This window comes from Thamnophis elegans, chromosome 7 (assembly GCF_009769535.1).
Source record: "Thamnophis elegans isolate rThaEle1 chromosome 7, rThaEle1.pri, whole genome shotgun sequence".
NCBI lineage: Eukaryota > Metazoa > Chordata > Lepidosauria > Squamata > Colubridae > Thamnophis > Thamnophis elegans.
The window spans coordinates 2,232,556-2,254,778 of NC_045547.1; the positions used below are offsets into that span (position 1 = coordinate 2,232,556).

The 22,223-nt window shown below is 47.9% G+C and overlaps 1 protein-coding gene across 1 annotated transcript; it reads left to right on the forward strand.

Moving 5' to 3' along the window:
* Positions 1–2,782: 2,782 nt before the first annotated feature.
* KLHDC10 (kelch domain containing 10) lies at positions 2,783–21,853 on the forward strand. Its single transcript, XM_032222162.1, has 9 exons — positions 2,783–3,046; positions 7,676–7,897; positions 9,286–9,440; positions 11,776–11,924; positions 14,210–14,294; positions 16,330–16,396; positions 18,221–18,268; positions 19,154–19,293; positions 21,441–21,853. Exons 1-9 carry the CDS (start codon positions 2,908–2,910, stop codon positions 21,648–21,650), a joined length of 1,215 nt encoding a protein of 404 aa, XP_032078053.1. The 5' UTR covers positions 2,783–2,907; the 3' UTR covers positions 21,651–21,853.
* Positions 21,854–22,223: the final 370 nt, after the last annotated feature.

The following is a 22,223-nucleotide window of genomic DNA, read 5'->3' on the forward strand; positions in this document are numbered from 1 at the left end:
CCTTTCTTGCTAAAGTTGTTAAACCCATCCCTGCGGTTGTTAAGTGGCTTCCCCTGCTGACTTTGCTTGTCAGAAAGTCACACGAAAGGAGCACGTGACCCCCACCCACCCACCCACCCAAGACACTGTAACCGTCATAAATTTGAGTCAGTTGCCAAGCGGCCAAATTATGATCATGTGGGGTTGCTGCAAGTGTGAAATTTGGAGAGAAGTCACTTTTTTCAGTGCTGTTGTGACTTGTGATCTATCACTAAACAAATGGAGGACTATCAATGCAATTGAGATTTTGGAGAGGCTATTTATTGTTAAGAGTGTGGGAAGTTATCATCCAGCCCTCTCCCAGAAAAATGAAATATCCTAGGAAATATTGAAAAGGCAGAATATTTCTCTGGATGTGAAAAGAAAGAAACATGTTTTAAAAGACAGAATAGTTGCCTGTAACTTTCTGCCCATCCCGAGTTAATGGGCCATTGAGATGGCCAGGCTAGCCCACTTTACGTAATAAAGACTTCACCAGCAGTTACAGAAAGGCATGATAATATACTCAACTGCCCACAAGGCATCTGAGAACTCATCACAGCCTAGAGAGTAGCCCCCTGCATGGCACCATGGGAGTCTGACAACCAATCAGAATACATTTCTTACACAGGAACAGGAAACAGAGAGGTGGGACTAAACAGGGTATAAAAAGCCTAGCAAGCCCCTCCCTCAACCCTTCTCTTCTTCTCCACCAACATGTGAGCATGTGATCACCTTTTCTGTTCAGGGCTCAAGCCATGTGGTCCCGTCCAACAATAAACCATCTTTCCAAGCAGCCTCCATGTCTCCAGTGTCTTCTTCCCCACTTGGTGCTGAACCCAGAAGGACATTTCTTTCAACAAGAGTTTTAAAAATCTTTCTCTTTTTATCTATTTCAAAGGAAAAGGATCAAAAAGCGGCCAGAGGCAATAACAGGTGTCAAAATAGAACGGAAACCTGAAGTTTTTTTTATTAGGAATAATGACTGCAAAATACAAAAAAGAAATCCAGTATTTAATATTACATATAATTACAGCGGCAAGGATTGCCTTTGCCCAGAAATGGAAAAACAAATTAATTCCAAGTGAAGATGAAATAATAAGAAAGGTTATGGACTGTGCTGAAATGGACAAATTAAGAAAAGAAATCCAGGGAAAAGAAGAATCAGAATTGATTTATCCCTACCAGATATTTATCCCTACCAGATATGGGATAAATGGTATAGGTGGATGGAGGAAAGAAACAAGAATCAATGAAGGAAGACAGCAAAGCCCCAAAATAGTAGTTAAGGAGAATTTATATATGTATGCAAGTGGTTTAAATTTACTAGAGGTAATCAGCCAATATAGAAGACAGATGAGTAAAATAAGAGGGTTAAGAATGGTGAAATGCAAATGAAATATAGAAGGGGAAATAATATAAGGTGAGCGATATCGATTGGCAATTGCTATTAGAAAGAACAGGAAGCTCCTGTTCGTATTGTATTGGGTAAATGTGGTGTACCTTTAAGTTTTGTGTGTGTGTATTTTACATGTTTGTAAACAAACAATTAAAAAGAATCTTTCTCTTTTTATCTATTTCAAGTCTGCCTTCCCAACCTGATTAGAATGAATGAGCTGGAAGGGACCCTGGAGGTCTTCTAGTCCAGCCCCCTGCTCAAGCAGGGGAACCTTCCATTTAGCAATAGCAGCTAGACTTATATACCGCTTCATAGGGCTTTCAGCTCTCTCTAAGCAGTTTACAGAGTCAGCATATCGCCCCCACAGTCTGGGTCCTCATTTCACCCACCTCGGAAGGATGGAAGGTTGAGTCAACCTTGAGCCGGTGAGATTTGAACCTCTGAACTGCAGATAGCAGTCAGCTGAAGTGGCCTGCAGTACTGCACTCTAACCACTGCGCCACTTCTGACTGTCCAGTCTTTTCTTAAAAGCCTCCAAGGAGTACCCACAACTTCTGGTGGCAAGGAGTTCCACTGGTTGACTGTCCTCACTGTTAGAGGAAGTTTCTCCTTAATTCCAGGTTGCTTCTCTCTTTGATTAGTTCCCATCCATTGCTTCTTGGCTGACTTGGACTACTTTGGAGAATAATTTGCCCCCCTCCTCTTTGTGGCTGCCCCCCAATTACTGGAAGACTGCTATCATGTTAACCTGATGCCTTTCCATGGTGGTAATTGCAATTCCCATCATCCCCAGCCACTGGCTGCGGAAGACAAGACGGGGCAAGGCTTCCAAAATCTGAAATGAGATGGCAGGAAGAAGGGAATTATAAATGTTAAAGGATGATGTATAACGCTAATATTATCTATGAGATATGTATATTTGTGAAATGTACGTATCTACGTATATGAGTAAGAAAAATAAAAAAAACTTTTCACAAAAAATCTGAAATGCACCCATTATTATTATTATTATTATTATTATTATTATTATTATTATTATTATTATTATTATTATTATTATTATTTCAGAGGTGTGGTCCATTGGCTATCGAGTCTATTGAAAATTGCCTGCAATGGAACTACAGCCCCCAGCAGCACTCGCGAAGAGGTCGCGCGGGACTGTTCTCTGGCTTCGATTGCTTCTGTCTCGGCGCAAGGCCGCGAGAAGCGAAAGCTCGGATCGGCCGTCCGGGTCTCCTCCGCCGGTCACGTGGTGCCGCCGGGCGGTCGAGACGACCCACGGCACTCTATGATCATCCGGCCCTTCCCCTCGCGCCTCGCAACAAGCGCGCCTCCTATTGGCTATAGCGGAGTTAGGGCGAAGCCGATTGGCCCGTGAGGGTGAAACGCCGCTGGTCGCGGTGCCTTGAGGCGGCTGAGGTGGGCTCCGCCGGTCGGCCGTTAAGGGGACGCGGGGCGAGCCCAGGCCCAGGCCCGGGGCGGCGGGGAGCATGTCTGCCGCCGACGGAGAAGGCTGGGACGGCAACGGGCAGCGCGGAGGAGGCAGCGGCGACGGGCCGGCCGCTCAGGCCCCGTCCGGGGGGCTCCTCAACCGCTTCGTCCGCCTCCCGCCCGGCCCCGGACGCGTCGGTGAGTCAAAGGGAGGCCCCAGGTCACGGGAAGGCCCTTCGTGGCTCCCTCGGCCTCTTTTCTTCCTAGGCCTCGCACAACACCCCTGCGAGGTAAGCCGGGCTGGGCGTGACCGGCCTAGAGTCCTTCCCGGCCAGTGGGAATATCCGGCTCTCCTTTGGCCTCTGTCCTCCCGCGGGGCCCCGTGAAGGCTGCTCAGGCGTCCTGGAGGAGGAAAACATGGGCGGGGAGTGGAGCTTCCTTGGCCAGGGGCACTTTATCTGGGAAGGACGCCCCCTTGAGGAGGGGCAGGGAGACAGGGCAGCTTTAAAGGTTTGGGGGGGGGGTTAAAGAGTTGGGACTGCAAGTGTGATGGTTCTCAGGAAGGGGGAGTGGCGGCCAGGCCTTTCTAGGGTTGGGGTCTGGATGGGGGACCACCAGGAAATCCTTGGGGGGGGGGAATCCTTGGTGGGCTCTGAGATTTGGAGGGGGGGTTGCAGGCGTTTCATGACCCAACTAGGGAACATCATCAGTGCTAGGAAGGAGGGTGGCTTGTTGACTGGAGAAGGGGTGGAAAAGGAAGAGAAGAAAAAAGGGGAGGACTGTGGGGCCCTTAGTGGTCTCTGAGCTTGATGGTTTTCTTGCAGACGTTTCATGACCCAACTAGGTAACATCATCAGTGCTAGGAATAGCAGCAATAGCAGTTAGACTTATATACCGCTTCATAGGGCTTTCAGCCCTCTCTAAGCGCTTTACAGAGTCAGCATATTGCCCCCAACAACAATCCGGGTCCTCATTTCACCCACCTCGGAAGGATGGAAGGCTGAGTCAACCTTGAGCCGGTGAGATTAGAACCGCTGAACTGCAGATAACAGTCAGCTGAAGTGGCCTGTTAAGTGACCCTAACCACTGCGCCACCTCGGCTCTTAAGGAGGAGGGTGGCTTGTTGAATGGAGGAGGAGAAGGGGAGGAAAAGAGAAGAGAAGAAAAAAGGGGAGGACTGTGGGGCCCTTAGTGGTCTCTGAGCTTGATGGTTTTCTTGCAGACGTTTCATGACCCAACTAGAGAACATCATCAGTGCCAGAAGGGAGGGGAGGTTGTGGAGAGGAGGAAGAAGAGAAAGGAGAAGGAATAAAGGGGAGGGAGGGTGGAACAGAGGAAGGAAGGAAGGAAGGAGAGAGAAAATGAGAAAGAGGGCCCTTGGTGCTCTCTGAGCTTAGTTGTTTTCTTGCAGATGTTTCATAATCCAACTAGATAGTATCAGTGCTCAGGAGGAGGAGGAGGACTACAGAGTCCTTAGTGTTCTCTGAGCTCAGTGGTTTCCTTGCAGACATTTCATTAGCAGACTAGATAACATTATCAGTGCTAAAAGGGAGGCAATTTTGAAGAGGAGGAGGAGGACTGCAGGGTCCTTGATGCTCTCTGAGCTTGGTGGTTTCCTTGCAGACATTTCATCTTCCTACTAGAAGGGAGGGTGTGTGTGTGCAGAGACGGAGAGGAAGAAGAACAATTACAACTTGCTGCTCTGTGACCTTGTGGTTTTGTTGCAGACATTTCATGACCCAACTAGGCAACCTCATCCGTGCTAGAAGAGAGGGGGGAGTGCAGAGAGGAGGAGGACTGTGGGGTCCCTGGTGCCTCTCTGTGCTTGGTGGTTTTCTTGCAGACATTTCCTGATCCAGCTAGGTAACAACATAATGGCTGGAAAGGTGTTGGGTTTGCACAGGAGAAGGATGATGATGATGGAGTCTTTGATGCCCTGTGAAGTTGTTGTTTTTTCCTTGCAGATGTTTCATGACCCAGCTAGGTAACATCATCAGTGCTAGGAGAGAGTGAGGTTAGCTCTCTGTTTATACCCCAATCGAGGAGCTACCAACGCACACAGGCAAACAGTAAGCAATCAGGGGGCTTCCTAATCAAGGAACCCACAAGATCACTCCCACCAAACAAGCCACTTGTACATCAACAGAAAGTAAAACCCACCCTCCCTTCTAACATTGATGAGGTTATCTCCACGGGTCATGAAAGGTCTGCAGGAACACAAGCAAGCTCAGAGAGCTCCAAGGACCCCCACAGTCCTCCTCCTCCTCCTCCTCAACCCCACTCCCATCTGACACTGATGATGTTCCCTAGCTGGGTCATGAAATGTCTGCAAGAAAGCAACACAGCTCAGAGAGCACCAAGGACCCCACAGTCCTTCCTTCTTTCCCTTCTTCCTCCCTCCACCCAACTTCCGGACCCTAATAATGTCACCTAGCTGGGTCATGAAACATCTGCAAGAAAACAACCAAGCTCACAAACCACCAAGTACTCCACGGCTCAACCCTGAGCTACTCATCGTCTTTTCTAAGTAAATCCCAGAGTGTAGAGATAAGGATAGACCTTGAGAGCAGGCCTGAAAGAAAGCAATGGGGCCTCACTTCCCTACTGAGAGCAGGGAAACCGTGTGGAGCTTCCTGACAATCACAGAGACCTGACCTCCACTTAAGATTATGCTTTTTTTTTAAACATCTTCTGCGATTTACTAACCGTGTGAAGGCGATAGGAAGCCACGCTTTTCTTTTCCCGCAGTTTTGGTCAGTGTTGGCTGCAAGGAATTTGGAAAACGGCCACAGGAAGTTTCCCAGTGTCCTCCAGTTTGCTCAGGAAGCTTGTACTGAGACACGATGGGCATCTCTGGTGTGCCATGAGAACATGCGTGCTGTCAGGTTGGAGGCAATGAAGAGAAGTTTTTGGAGATTTGGCTAGAAGACCTTCAGTTACACTTTTGTCATTTCAAACATTGTGTTTCGTCTAATGCACGTTACTGGTATTAAGCTAGTTTAAAAATAATTTATGCGTACGTTATTTAGAATAGAATACCATAACCATTACCATTACCATACAATGCAATAGGAAAGAATAGGAAAATAGAATAGAATTCTTTATTGGCCAAGTGTGTTTGGACACGAGGAATTTGTCTTTGGTGCATAAGCTCTCGGTGTACATAAAACAATACATTCATAAAGAATCATAAGATAAAGAATTGTAAGATACAACGCTTAGTAATAGCCATAGGTTGCTAATAAGCTATCAAGTCACACTAGGAACAAATAATATAAAGATACAAGCAACATGGTTATAGTCATAAGTGGGAAGAGATAGATACTAGGAAGGAAGAGAAGAATAATAGTAATACAGTCTTAGTAAATAATTTGACAGTGTTGTGGTTGTTTAGCAGAATGATGGTGTTTGGGGGGAAACTGTCCTTGTGACTAGTTGTTCTGGTGTGCAGTGCCCTATAGCGTCGTTTTGAGGGTAGGAGTTGAAACAATTTATGTTCAGGATGTGAGGGGTCTGTAGATACTTTCTCAGCCCTCTTTTTGACTCGTGCAATGTTCAGGTCCTTTTTTAAAATTTTTGTTTATGTCGTTTCTATCCCACCTTTATTATATTCTCCTAAACATCTCAGAGTGGCAAACATACCTCAGACTCCTCCCTCCCCTTATTTTCTCCAATACAACAACCCTCGGAGGTGGGTTGGGCTGAGAGAGAAGGACTAGCTAGCCCAAAGTCACCCAGCTGTCTATGATTCTGTTCCAAAACAAATTGTGTTTTGCACGTGTTCAGACCCAGGTAAATGGGGTTACCCTTAACAGAAGCGGGTTTCCCATTTGGCACCGAAAAGGTTATAAATAGTGGAGTTGTATAGGTTAAATTCCCAAAAGTCGAATGAAATGTTAGAGGAGCCGGAATTCCAGCAGTTCTGGAAGAAAGCTTCGATCCTCCAAGGTGTTGAATTGGAGGGAAGTTCTATTTTGGTGCATTTTTGGGTGGTTGAAGTGCTGCGCACAGCCCTAAATAAACCTTAAGTACTAGAAGGTTCAGCTCTGTTTTTGGTACAAGGAGAACTTTATGCTACTTTGAGGAAGAAGTTCCAAATAATTCATCAGCAGCAGGTCACACGCTGTATTCCTAGCCTTGTGCCCCTCCTCTTGTTATCCTTGCTATCCTAGCTACATATCAGTGAAAATTCTCCAGAGATGCTTTCTGATGCAGCGTTACATATGTTATTGATTGATTAATATCCTGGCTTTTATTATTATTTTTATAAATAAGGCAGCAAACACCTAATACTCCTCCCTCCTCCTATTTTCCTCAGAGCAACAGCCATCCGAGGTGCCTTGGGCTGAGGGAGAATGGCCGGCCCACAGTTACACCTCTGGGTTTCATGTCTAAGGCAAGACTGGAACTGGTGATTGGTCCAAAGTCACCCAGCTGGCTTTCATGCCTAAGGCGGGACTGGAACTCACCGTCTCCTGGTGATGGTCCAAGATAGTCATCCAGCTAGCTTTCATGCCTAAGGCAGGACTAGAACTCATCCTCTCGTGGTGATTGGCCCACTAGAACTCAACATCTCATAGTGGCCCAAAGCCGCCCATCTGGCTTTCATGCCTAAACTGGGACTAGAACTCCCCGTCTCCTGGTTCCTAGGCCAGCACCTTAATACTAAACTGGCTGTCGCAGGTACTTCGTTGGAGGATGCTGAGATTTTATCCATGGTGGTATTTGCCCCACAGCCTTAGCGCTCCATTTCCTGCATCACCCAGTTTTGCCCCAGTTGATTTTGTCTCTTCTCTGAGTGACAAGCGGGTCTTTATTCTGCTTTAGGCCTCCGAGTGCCGCCAGCCAGAAGCGGCCACCGCTGCGTGGCAGACAATGCCAACCTGTATGTGTTTGGAGGATACAATCCCGATTACGATGAATCTGGAGGGCCGGAGAACGAAGATTACCCTCTCTTCCGGGAACTCTGGCGATACAACTTTGCTACTGGCACCTGGCATCAGATGGGCACCGAGGGCTACATGCCTCGCGAGTTGGCATCCATGTCGCGTAAGTGCGAGTGGTTGAATTACGGATGACTAGCCCAAAACTGAACTCAAAATTATTTAGAAAGGTTAGGAATAAAACCAAACACAAAAGGAAAACACAACGTACTGTATTTTTTGCACTATAAGTGTATAAGATGCACCAAGATTTTAAAGAGGTAAGTAAGAAAAAAAAAGTTTTTGTCTTCCCTGGCCCCCAGGAACACTCTGCAGGCTTCAGCAGGGTTCGTGGAAGGCAAAAATTCCCCCATTTTTCACCAAAAGGTGGGCATTTTTCCCTTCCCCCAGCCCTGCTGAAGCCTGCAGAGTGCTTATGGGGGGGTAGGGGAAGGCAAAAACACTCCTGTTTTGGTGAAAACGGCCCGTTTTTTGCTTATTTTTCACCAAAACAGGTGTTTTTCCCTTCCCCCAGACCTGCTGAAGCGTGCAGAGTGCTGCCGGAGGGGGAGGCAAAAGCACCCCCATTTTGGTGAAAAACAGCCCGTTTTTTGTCCATTTTTCACAAAAATGGGATACGAGGCATCGGGAGGCCAAAAATGGCTATATTTGATGTATAAGACACACCAACATTTCCACGCTCTTTTAGGGGGGAGAAAAGGTTTGTGTTATACTCTGAAAAATACGGTCATACAATTATTTTAAAAGGTTAGGAAACTCAAGAATGAAATCAGTCCGGTATTCTTGCTTGTTTCATTCTTGTGTTCCTTTTCTTACCCTTTCTAAATGTTGTGTTTTCTGATTGTGTTTGGCTTTATTGTACACTGCCCAGAGTCCACAATTTGGTGACGGCTGGGGCCTAAATTAAATAAGTTAAATTAAACATAACACCCAGCACGTTTCACGATGCAAAAACTATATTAGAATAAGATGGAGAATGAAACCGTTATGTGAGGCTTACGGTTGCAATTTCTCTATGCACGATTACGATGTAGCCCTTGACTGACCACAGATCGTATAGTGACCGGTCAAAGTTACAGCCCCACTGAAATAAGCAACCTATGACCAGTTTTCACATTTATGACCATTGTAGCATCCTCAGGGTGCTTGACAACTGACTCAGACATCTGACGGTTGCAGCATCCGCGGGGTCATTTTTGCGACTTTCTGACAACAAGCTAAGTCGACGGGGAAGCCAGATTCCCTTAATAGCCATCTTCTTCACTTAACCAGTGCAGTGGTTCACTTAAAAACTGTGGCAAGAAGGGTCGTAAAGCGGGGCAAAACTTCACTTCGCATCTGTTTCGCTTAGCAACGGAAAGGTTTGGCCCGGTTGTGGTTGTAAGCCGGGGAGGAAACCTGCCATTTGAAACTTAGCGCATTTGCAGCTGGGTCGTTTTCCCTTCCTGCTTCTCCTGTTCACCAAAGCCCCCCTTCCGGGTTGTCTTTCCGCAGTCGTGCTGCACGGCAATAACCTCTTGGTCTTTGGCGGCACCGGGATCCCCTTTGGGGAGAGCAACGGCAACGACGTTCACGTCTGCAACGTAAGGTACAAGCGGTGGGCGCTCTTCAACTGCCGAGGGAAGAAGCCGAACCGCATCTACGGACAGGTAAAAGGCAGCCACAGGCTCCCTTGCGAAATCCGCTGAGCCTCCCTTTCTATGCGCCCATCTGACCATCCAGGGAGACACTAAAATCATAAATAATAACCTTAACAAAGTTAGACTTTAAAAAATTGTACCGTTAATCCTCCGCGTACGGCCACAGTTCAGCCCAAACATTTTCAAGCAATCAGAATAAAGCTGGAGGGCACCTTGGAGGTCTTCTAGTCCAACCCCCTGCTCAAGCAGGAGACCCTACGCAGTTTGAGGCAAGTTGTCAACTTGTAAATATTTCCATGTCCATTATCAAGTTGGCATTGAAAGAGAAGGGAGGGAGAATTCCACGCATACCTTCGACCAGGGTCGGATCTCAGATTTCTACAGCAGGCCCGAAATTTTACAACCTGCTGCAGCACTCCATTGGTGGATGTGATTTACGACACAGACTGAGGGGAGGGGAGACCCAGGGCTAAAGTTCAGCCAGCATTAAACAGAAATCGGATCTGGCTCCGTGGCAGGCAATGGCAAAATATTGCTCCTAATAAATGACTGGATTTATTTATTTTTTGAACTTTGTCTCGAGGCTCGTAAATTAGTCAGGGCATCTTTTGGGAACCTCACACAAGTGACTGTCCAGTCTCTTCGTAAAAACCTCCAGGGGTTGGAGCGCCCACAACTTTTGTTCCACTGGCTAATTGTCCTCACGGTTTGGAAGTTTCTCCTTAATTCCATTCTGCTTCTCTCCGTGATTAGTCTTCATGCTGTGGGACATTCTTCCCAGACGAGAGGCTGATCCCCCCCCCCTTACAGTATTGCTGTAACGCGCTCTACATGGGGCTGCCCTTGAAGAGCGTTCGAAGACTTCAGTTAGTCCAGAATGCAGCCGCGCGAGCGATTGTGGGTGCACCTAGGTACACCCACGTCACACCTATCCTCCGCGAGCTGCCCATTGGTCTCCGAATCCGCTTCAAGGTGCTAGTCGTTACTTTTAAAGCCCTGCATGGCATCGGACCTGGGTACCTGAGAGACCGCCTCCTGCCGATTACCTCTCTCAGACCAATTAGATCGCACAGGTTAGGTCTCCTCCGGATTCCATCTGCCAGCCAATGCCGGCTGGAGGGCCTTCTCTGTTGCAGCTCCGGCCCTCTGGAACGACCTCCCCGCTGAGATCCGGACCCTTACTACCCTCCCGGTCTTCCGTAAAGCTACTAAGTCCTGGCTGTTCTGGCAGGCCTGGGGCTGTTGAAGTATCCAGCCCCACTTTAATTGTGAATGTTGTTGTATTTTAAATTTTGTATTGTCTTATTTATCCCCCTTCCACTGGTTAACACCCCAAAAGGCCTCTTCACCCCTCTGGCTTTTCATTAATTTTTAACTTTGATTTTAATCATCACTGCCTTGATTAGTTTCCATCTGTTGCTTCTTGTCCTGCCTTCTGGGGCTTTTAGAAAATAAGTTGACCCCCCTCTTTTTTGAGGCAGCCCCCCAAGTATTGGAATGCTGCTCTCATGTCCCCCGTAGTCCTTCTTTTCTCTAGACTGGCCAAACTCAAATCCTGCAAACCGTTTTTGTCTTTAGGCCTTTAATCGTCTTAGTGTCATGCCTGCAAGCCATCTTTTCTTCCGGACTTCGGGCCTGCCACACTTTCCACTGTCTACTTTCTGTTGCGGGGAAACGGGAGGGAGGATTATACCGAGTTGGGTGATATGTAGCCATAACAACATTCCGCTTAGAAACTCAAGGTCATCATTGTCTCTGCACCTGGCCGGAACTGGATGGGAGGAATCTGTCTTCATGGCAGTGGAAGATTGGACTTGTGGGTGTGGGAGCAAGATCTTGAACTTTCAACTGGGTGGGGAAAACCGGGAAGCTTTCAGATTCGGGTTTTCCCAGATGGGCCAACGTGGCTCTCTTATTAAATTGGAACTCTGAGGAATCCTTTGCCTCGGACTCTGATTTAATTTTGGATGCGATTTGGAACCCTGGCATTATCCCGAACCTGGGACCACACATTTAGTTGCTCTTCTCTGCACTTTTCCCAAAGGCTCAACACCTTTTTTGTAAGGTGGTGACCAAAATCGGATGCCCCATTCCAGGTGTGGCCTTCCTAAGGCTTTTTAAAGCGGTACTAAGCGTTCCCGTGATTTTGATTCTGGACCTCTGTTTATACAACCAAGGATCGCATCATCTTTTTTTGGGCTGGCTCCTGTTTAAGGGATCGTTCACCAGGACTCCCAAAGTCCCTCTCACAGAGAACTAACTCTCTTTGAACCAGGTTTCCCCCGAGGGAGCCGACATAAAACACGGCCTATTTCCACACCCCCTTTCCCTTTCTCCCTGTCAGGCCATGGCCATCATTAACGGCTCCTTGTACGTCTTTGGAGGAACGACTGGCTACATCTACAGCACAGATTTGCATAAACTGGACCTCAACACCAGGGAATGGACGCAGCTCAAGCCAAACAGCCTGCACTGTGATATGCCGGAGGAAAGGTCAGTGGGGCCCAAATCCACGGTCTGGGGGCTCCTTCATGCTTAGACTGCCCCCTGGGAGAAAGAAGAGGGCGGCTCGTCTTTTTAAAAGCACCTCACCATTCACTGCTAAAACAAATGATATATTTCCAACAAAACCACCAGCATCATCCTGCATTTCTCCATTTTGTTTATGGGCTTTTTCCGTCTGCAATCTCACTATCCAGGGACCCTCTGTAGTTTACATTGCCATAAAAACAAGGATCCTGTTGTTCAGTTACTAAGCCAGAGCCAGGATGCTGCCAATGGTTAGAACACGGTACAGGTAGTCCTCAGCTTAAGACCACAACGGAACCCCCAAATTTCTATTGCTAAAAGAGAAACATTTGCTAAGTGGGTTCGGCCCCGTTTCACAACCGTTCTTGTCACAGATCGAAAGTGAATCGCTGCAGTTGTTCGGTCAGTAATACGGTTGTTAAGTGATTCTGGCTTCCTCATGGACTTTGCTTGTCACAAGTTACGGTCTTTTTTCAGGGCCGTTGTAACTTTGAACGGTCCCTAAACAAACGGTTGTAAGTTGAGGACTACCTGTGGTACAGGCTGACTCTGCCCATTGCCAGGAGTTTGATTCTATTAAAGAGCCGAGGTGGCGCAGTGGTTAGGGTGCAGTACTGCAGGCCACTTTAGCTGACTGTGATCTGCAGTTCAGCAGTTCAAATCTCACCGGCTCAAGGTTGACTCAGCCTTCCATCCTTCCGAGGTGGGTGAAATGAGGACCCAGACTGGGGGGGTGATATGCTGACTCTGTAAACCGCTTAGAGAGGGCTGAAAGCCCTATGAAGCGGTATATAAGTCTAATAAATAAATGAATAAATATCCTGCTCAAGGGTGACGGCCTTCCATCCTGAAAATGAAGGTCCAGATTGTTAGGGGCAATATGTGACTGTAAACCGTTTAGAGAGGGCTGTAAAAGCTCTGTGAAGCGGTATACAAGTCTATTGCTTGGGAAGAAAGGGAGGGAGGGAGGGAAGGAAGGAAGGAAGGCCAAGTGGTTAGAATGTAGTATTGCAGGCTAACTGCCGACTGCCAGCAGTTCAATCCTGACCAGCTCACGGTTGACTCATCCTTCCATGGTCAGTAAAATGAGGACCCAGATGGTTGGGGACAAGAGGCTGACTCAAACTGCTTAGAGAGGAAGCGGTATATAAATCTTAAGAGCTATTGCTTAGTTGTGTCTGATTCTTTGCAATCCCATGGACCACGGCACACCAGGCCCCTCGTCCTCCACTATCTCCTGGAATTTCCCCAAATTCATGTTATTTGCATGGATGATGCTATCTTACCCACCTCTGCCACCCCCTTCTCCTTCCGCTTTCCATCTTTCCCCAACATGAGAGGACTTCTCCATCAAGTCCTCTCTTCTCATTTGGGGGCCTAAAGTATTTGAGCTCCAGTTTCAGTATCTGCCCTTCCAAAGCGCACTAAGGGTTGATTCCCTTTAGGATCGACTGATTTGATTAACATAGATCTATTTGATGACAACGCCAAGGACCCCCCCGTGTCAGACCTGGCCAGCGCTTAAACCTCCAAATAGAAATGATCCTCGGCTCCATTTGTTGAGAAAGGCACAATTTTATTAGAAATCGAGTGTCCTGGAGTAACGTAAGCATCGCACAGCAAAATCCCTAAGCTCAACCTAATAGCAATAGCAGTTAGACTTATATACCGCTTCATAGGGCTTTCAGCCCTCTCTAAGCGGTTTACAGAGTCAGCATATCGCCCCCCCAGTCTGGGTCCTCATTTCACCCACCTCGGAAGGATGGAAGGCTGAGTCAACCCTGAGCCGGTGAGATTTGAACCTCTGAACTGCAGATAAGAGTCAGCTGAAGTGGCCTGCAGTGCTGCATTTAACCACTGCGCCACCTCCTCCCTTAACTGCCTCCCATCGCTGACACCCCTTCACAGTGGCCAATCAGGTCCAAGCAAGGCGCTTTTAGAACGGAGACTTCGAACGTAGGTTGGTATGCAGCTCCTTTCCTCTCCCACCTGGCCGACCTTGAGGCAGCATCTCGGGGAGATGCAGAAGTTACTTTCACTTCCCCCTCCCAGTCATTCCCCTCTTCCCATACACCTTCCCCAGAGTTCGTGGTAGACTGTCCCTGCATGGCAACGAAGCACGAGCGAGCGAGGAGTGTTAAGGCGCTCAACCCTGAGCTAAGACACGTTCTCCTTTATTAGATCTATTTAACATTAAACAGTTCAATAGGGTGGAATTTTAAATATGACCTCCAGCCCTGTCTTTTCAGGTACAGGCACGAAATCGCGCACGACGGGCAGAGAATTTACATCTTGGGAGGCGGTACCTCTTGGACGGCCTACTCCTTGGACAAGGTGACCTGCTCAAAGGCCTTTTATTGATATTTGTTTGTTTGTTTGTGTTTCTATACCCCCCCCCCCCCCAAAACCACCACGAGCACCATAAATACAAGTCTGGCTTGGGACCTGGATACCTACGGAACCGCCTCCTGTCACACACCTCCCAACGACCTATAAGATCGCACAGATTGGGCCTCCTTAGGGTACTATCGACCGGACAATGCCGGTTGGCGACTACTCAGGGGAGAGCCTTCTCTGTAGCGGCCCCGGCCCTGTGGAACGATCTTCCCGCAGAGATCCGGACCCTCCCCACTCTCCCGGCCTTCCGTAAAGCCATTAAAACCTGGCTGTTCCAGCAGGCCTGGGGCTGTTGACCCCCCAAAATACGGTCCAGCCCCACTTAGAATGGAGTGCGTGATGTGTTTTTTTTTTAAATCTATTTTTTTCTTTCCTCTTCTTCTTTTTTGTTTTACTGTATTGTTAGCTGCCCGGAGTCCCATGGGATTGGGCGGCATACAAATATTACTAAAACTTAAAGTCAGCTGCCAAGGGTTTGGTTTTGATTGCCTACCACGGGGACGCTGCTAAAGTGTGAAAAATGCTCCTAAGTCATGTTTTTTGCAGTGCTGCCGTAACTTTGGACGGTCATTAAAGGAACAACTGTGAGGAGAGGGTATCCGAAAGAGGGTTTGAATTGAATTGAATTGAATTTATTGCATTTATATGCCGCCCTTTTCCCCGGAGGGGACCCAGGGCGGCTCACAATCCAAGTCAGGGAAGGGGATACAGATAAGGGATAAAAAAGACGAACAAAACAATACACAATTTAAAAGCACACAACAACCATACCATTCGAGGGGGGGGGGCAACAGCTCTTTAGCCCCAGGCCTGTCGGAACAGCCAGGTTTTAAGGGCTTTGCGGAAGGCCTGGAGGGTGGTGAGGGTTCGAATCTCCACGGGGAGCTCGTTCCAGAGGGTCGGAGCAGCCACAGAGAAGGCTCTCCTCCGGGTAGTCGCCAGTCGGCACTGGCCGGCGGATGGAATTCGGAGGAGGCCTAATCTGTGGGATCTAATCGGTCTAGTGGAGGTGATTGGCAGTTGGTTAGGGGAAAAAGATACAAGCTTGGTGGTTGAGGAAAAACAGGTGTCCAAGCACCTGAGACCCCCTTTCTTTGACTGTGGGAGCTGGGCAGCGCAAGCGAATGACCGCCAACACCTCCAAAACCGGCCGTCAACGCAGCACCCCCAAGCGACGTCTTAAAAAGCCGCACGCAACAGGCACTATATAAACACACAAGAAGGACCCACATTCCACTAGGCAGAAGTTCCCTGAAGATGGCCCCCAGCACAAGCCCAAAAGCTGGGAAGACAAAACCTCTGGTCCCGGTGACCCACCCAGATTGGGGTCTGTGACACTTAGCCACAGCCAACTCGCTGGAGGAGGAGAGTTGCACTAATACGTATCAAAGAAATGGAGGCATAGAATCGTGAAAGAGAGGGTGAGGAAGGAGGGGGGGGGGGACAGGATGAGATGGGAAGGGCAAAAATTAAAATGTTTTACTTATTTTAAATAATGAAGTTTGTCGTTTAATAACCCTGTAAAATCCCTTGCATCGGGGTGCAGTTGGGGGCAAGTAACTGGAGCTAGCAGTGTTTTACTGGCCGGATGCCTTTCCCTGTCGCCAAAGCGGAGTTCTCCCCCCATCAGTTAGATCCTCATTGCGCCCAGAGAGAGAAATATCTGCCTCTACCCACTCACAAGCCTCCTGATTCTGAGGCGATAGCGCCACCTCTAGGCCACCGCACCGCTCGCATTTCAAGCAGCCGAATAGAACTGTTAAGGTTGTCCCAGGGCAAATTGGCTGTGGCCGGTTGTCCCAGGGCAAATTGGCTGTGGCCAGTTGTCCCGTTCCGCCCGTATTGGACCCTGCAGCCTTTGACCTCCGCCAGAGAAGAGGCAGCTGGTCCTTCACCCCCCTTGGCTTCCTCCTGGCCGCCTTGGCTTTTATATGAAAATGGTAGCTGAATTGTCTTTTCCCTCTTGCCTAAGATTCACGCCTACAATCTGGAAACCAACACTTGGGAAGAAATCGCCACCAAGCCCCATAAGAAGAAAGGTAGGGGGTCTCTCCATCTGTGGGGCTTGGGAGGGAGGGAGGGACGAAGCCCAGAGGGAGGATGAGGGTCTCTTTTCAATGACTTGTAAATCCGGCCACAGAGGCCTCGTTCACAACCGTTCGAGTCTTTCTAACGTTTTCCAAAGTCTTTGTGTCTCTGTGAGGCGCTGGGTGCTCTCTGAGCTTGGCTGGTTTCCTTGCAGGCGTTTCATGACCCAAGTAGGTAACGTCTTCAATGCTAGAAGGGAGCGAGGCTTGGTTTCTGTATACAGGTGGCTACATAAACAGAGAGCAAACACCATCACTCCTAGCACTGAAGATGTTACCTAGTTGGGTCATGAGACATCTGTAAGGAAATAACCAAGCTCAGAGAGCACCAAGGACTCCACAGTCGTCGTCGTCGTCCTCCTCCTCCTCCTCCTTTTTGCAAACCTTACTCCCTTCTACCACTGATGATATTACCTAGTTGGGTCATGAGACATCTGAAAGTAAATAACCAAGCTCAAGAAAGCAGCAGGGACTCCACAGTCGTTGTCTCGTCGTCGTCGTCGTCCTCCTCCTCCTCCTCCTCCACCACCACCACCACCACCACCTCCTTTTTGCAAACTTTACTCCCTTCTATCACTGATGATATTACCTAGTTGGGTCATGAGACATCTGCAAGTAAATAACCAAGCTCAAGAAAGCAGCAGGGACTCCACAGTCGTCGTCGTCGTCCTCCTCCTCCTCCTCCTCCTCCTCCTCCTCCTTTTTGCAAACCTTACTCCCTTCTACCATTGATGATATTACCTAGTTGGGTCATGAGACATCTGCAAGTAAATAACCAAGCTCAAGAAAGCAGCAGGGACTCCACAGTACTCCTCTCCTCCTCCTCCTCCTCCACCACCACCACCACCTGCTTTTTGCAAACTTTACTCCCTTCTACCACTGATGATGTTACCTAGTTGGGTCATGAGACATCTGCAAGAAAGCCACCAAGCTCAGAGAGCACCAAGAGCCCCACAGTTCAATCCCTGAGGCCATAAATATTCTCTTCTATTTTTGCATCAAAAATTGAAACTGCTCATATATTTATTTATCTTAATTGTGAAAATGACTTAGACAAAATAGCTGGATGCACAACAAACTTTTGAGCTTCTGGTTCTCTATTGTGTTATAAAATATTTTTAAAAAATAAAAGAATGTTTCATAACGCTATAGAATGTTTTATAAAACGCTTTATTAAGAATGTAGATTTTAGCCTCTTGTTGAGAATTTGACGTGTCAGATTTCCCCCCCCCCCCATTATTAATTCAGAATTTAAAGTGAATTATTTCAGTTGCTTTGTTCTCTTAATAAATTTGATTCTTAGAATCTGATCCCTCTTTCCAAAATAATATCCGCCGCATAAATAGACTTTATTTAAGTTAGCGATTAATTCAGAGTAATTTCTGCATATATTTCATTGCTCTGTATCCCAATTTTTGCTCTCTTGCTGTCTGCATCAGCTACGTTTCCCAGACGTCTAGAAGGCTTTTCAAAAATCATGTTTTAAAGAAATGGGACATTTTCTGTCATGGCACTCCACTTTCCCACTTCTAAAGACAGTGAAAGTAGCTGATGTTTGAGAGCAGAGATGCCCAACGTTGGCAACATTAAGACCCATGGACTTCAATTCCCATAATTCCCCAGCCAGCCATTCATGTGCTGAATTCCCCAGCCAGCCATTCATTCATTCATGGCTGGCTGGGGAATTCTGGGAGTTGAAGTCCACAAGTCTTAAAAGTTAAATCAAAGAAGCATCTTACGGACTAAATAACTCACATTCAGGCCTTTGACCCACAGATTACCCCGCGGCCCGAAGATGTCACAGCTGTGTACAAATAAAAAATGGTAAGCAATAGCTTAACTTTGGAACGCGTACAACAACAGAATTTCCTGTCTGGGGTGGGGGAATTGCGTATTTTATTATTATTATTTATTTGTCCCATTTTTATTATATATTTTTTTATAAATAACTCAAGGCGGCAAATATATTTAATAATCCGTCCTCCTCTTTTCCCCACCAAAACAACCCTGTGAGGAAAGTTACCCAGCCAACCTGGTGCCTGAGTTGGGACTAGAATTCACAGTCTCCCGGTGATTGGCCCAAGGTCACCCAGCTGGCTTTCATGCCTAAGGTGGGACTAGAACTCACCATTTCCTAGTGATTAGTCCAAAGTCACCCCAGTTGACTTTCAGGGCCAAGGCAGGACTGGAACTCACCGTCTCCTGGTGATTGGTCCAGAGTCACCCAGCCAGCTTTTATGCCTAAGGTGGAACTAGAACTCTCTGCCTCCTGGTGATTGGCCCAGAGTCACCCAGACAGCTTGCATGCCTGAGGCACAGGACTAGAACTTATCATCTCCTGGTGACTGGCCCAGAATCACCCAGCCATTTTTCATGCTTAGAGTGAGACTAGAACTCCCAGTCTCCTGCATGCCGGAGGCAGAACTAGAACTCACTGTCTCCTGGTGATTGACCTAGAGTCACAGGGCCACTTTCATTCTTCAAGCAGAACTAGAACTCACCGTCTCCTGGTGGTTAGTCCACAGTCACCCCACCCGGCTTTCATGCCTTAGGCAGGACGAAAATTCATGCTGACTGAGGCATTTAACTCGCAAGCATTGGGGAAACATTGGGAAATTACCGATGAAAGAAACCATTTCAGAAACGCATTTCTCATTCCACGATTGATACATTGATTGGGGGACAAAAAAAATTCCTCTCTCCTCTCAGATGTCTTTGTCTGCGGCGGATACAACGGAGAGGTGATTTTAGGCGATATCTGGAAACTGAGCCTGCAGACGTTTCAGTGGGTGAAGCTCCCTGCGGTGATGCCCGAGCCCGTTTACTTCCACTGTGCTGCTGTGACTCCGGTAAGAGGTTGCACCCCCTCCCCCCTCCACCTGGTGGCAGCAGTCAAACTGACCTCATGATGGGCTCCCTATCACCCTGAGGTCTCCAGCCCCGCTGGCCATCCCGGATCTTCAGGGCATTTTGGAAATGTTCTGACCCAGCTCCCCAAATACGGCAAACCCTCCAAATATTCCTTTATTAGGAGCGCTGGCAAAACGCTTCTCTCTCACCGCAGGCTAACAAGTCCGTGCGTCCAGAAGATGAATAGTTGTCTGCCCTATAAATTCATCTCTGCCCCCTGCCTTTGATCCCCAGAGCTCAGGTGGGGCTTCTCCAGCAGCGCTGGCTCTTCTGTCCCAAGGACCGGCCCATAGATTTCCACTGCTCTCCTCTCCTCTGCCTTCTGTGCATCAGGCACTGGGCCCAGCTGTTCCTCCTCTTCCTCATCAGCCACCTCCAGACGTGGGGGCTTTTGACCCTCTATCTGAAGGCTGATGGGTGGTCCAGGCTCCGCCTCTCTCTCTCTCCCTCCCTCTCCCTCTCTCTCAGCTCTCAGGCTGCCTTGATGGTGACCCTCTCCCACACCTCTTCCGATTTGGCTGCTTAAGGGGCCGGTAGCCGACAAGCCACGACAGGAAAACTATTAAATTGGGAGCTGATCTTATCTCTGCAGGGATGGTGTTCCACAGGGAGGGGGCTACTACGGAGAAGGCCCACCTTCTCGATCCCACCAGATGGGCCTCCTTAAGAGAGAGGACCTGTAACCTTCCCTCCCTCCCCACTCTGATGAGTCGGGCAGTTGTAACTGTCAACCTTTCAGGCCATCCATGAACTTCAGGCTTGGACCACAGCCTGTTTCTTCACACCTTGTAGGCCAGTGTTTTCCAACCTTGGCAACTTTGAGAATTCCCAGAATTCATGGCTGGCCGGGGAATTCTGGGAATTGAAGTTCATACATCTTAAAAAGGGTCCAGATTCGGAAATGATGCTTTACACAGTCACAGCCTCCATTCCAGGGCAGCTAATCAAACTGCAGGATGCCAAATAAGTAGATGGATGGATGGATGGATATCTAGATAGATAATAGATGATGGATGGATGGATGGATGGATGGATGGATGGATGGATGGATGGATAGATATAGATGAATAGGTAGATGAATAGGTAGATATGTAGATGGATGGATGAGTAGAAAGAAATGATAGGGATAGAGGATGGATGATAGATATTAAGATAATGATAGATAGATATAGAAGATAGATAGATAGATAGATAGATAGATAGATAGATAGATAGATAGATAGATAGATAGATAGATAGATGATAGATAGATAGATGTGGAGACTCTGGAAAGAGTGCAGAGAAGAGCAACAAAGAGGATTAGGGGACTGGAGACTAAAACATATGAGGAATGGTTGCAGGGACTGAATATTTCTAATTTAATGAAAAGAAGGACTAGGGGAGACATGATAGCAGTCTTCCAATATCTCAGGGGTTGTCCCAAAGAAGAGGGAGTCAAACTATTCTCCAGGGCACCTGAGGGCAGAACAAGAAGCAATGGGTGGAAACTAATCAAGGAGAGAAGCAACCTAGAACTGAAGAGAAATTTCCTGACAGTGAGGACAATTAACCAGTGGAACAGCTGGCCACCAGAAGTTGTGGGTGCTTCATTACTGGAGGTTTCCTGCCTAGGGGGGGGGGGGTTGGACTGGAAGACCTCCAAGGTCCCTTCCAACTCTCTCCTCCTGCATTCTCTTTTTGGGGGGCTGCCAGAAGAGGTCAGGTAAGGAGGGGCTGAGAAGCTTTTCAAGACACAATTCTAGAGAAGGGAGGGAGTGTACTGGGAGAGAGGAGTGGTAGAGGGGGAGGGGAAGTAGGGTAGAGGGGAATGATGGAGGGAAGAGGGAAAGTTGGAGGGGGGGCGAAAGAAAGGGTGTATGGAGGGTCGAAGAGGTACATTGGGTTTCTATTTTGGGGGGTATTGTTGACAAGAGGAATGGCTGTGTTTATTGTTTAATGTTATATGGCCCCGGTTATGCACAGTATATATGTGACTACGAAAATGAAAATGGAAAAAATAAAAACACATTTACTGGAAAAGAAAAAAAGACACAATTCTAAAAGTGGTTCCCCCCCCCCTTCTTCTTCTTCTCCTCCTCCTCCGCAGGCCGGCTGCATGTACGTCCACGGAGGCGTGGTGGACATTCACCGGAACAGACGGACTGGCTCCCTCTTCAAGATGTGGCTGGTGGTGCCCAGCCTGCTGGAACTCTGTTGGGAGAAGGTGCTGGCCTTTTTCCCTCACCTGGCCAAGCTCAGCCGATCGCAGCTTTTGCACCTGGGACTGACGCAGGGACTCATCGAACGCTTGAAATGAAAAACGTCCCGCAGGCCGGCGCACTAATTTAAAACACCGTCCTTACCACCACCCCCCTCTCTCCGGCCCTCCCCTCCCTCCCGTTCTCATTTCCTCTCTTATTTATGGTCCCACGGAGAACACCACGGAGGAGGAGGAGCAGGCCGAAAAAACACCCACCCACCCACCCGCTTCTCCAGCCTTACTCGCCAAGAACTCCGGATGCCTTTCCCGTTTTATATATATATATATATACATATATATATATATATATATATATAACATATATGATTTTTTTTTCTATTTTGATTTGAGAATTTATTAAACTCTGTGCTTTTTTTTTTTAATTTATGGAGACCTATAAATGCATCATGAACGGAAAAAAAAAGCTACTGTGGCTGGGATGATTTGTACAGGTAGTCCTCCACTTACGACCGTTCATTGGCTGTGGGAAAAGTGACTTAACGTCCATTTTTCACACTTGCAGCGCCCCCTCGGTCCCCCAATCAAAATTTGGATGCTCTTCAACTGGTTCCCATTTATGACGGTTACGGTGTCCCGTGGGGGGGGGGGTGTCCCTTTTTTGCGACGCTC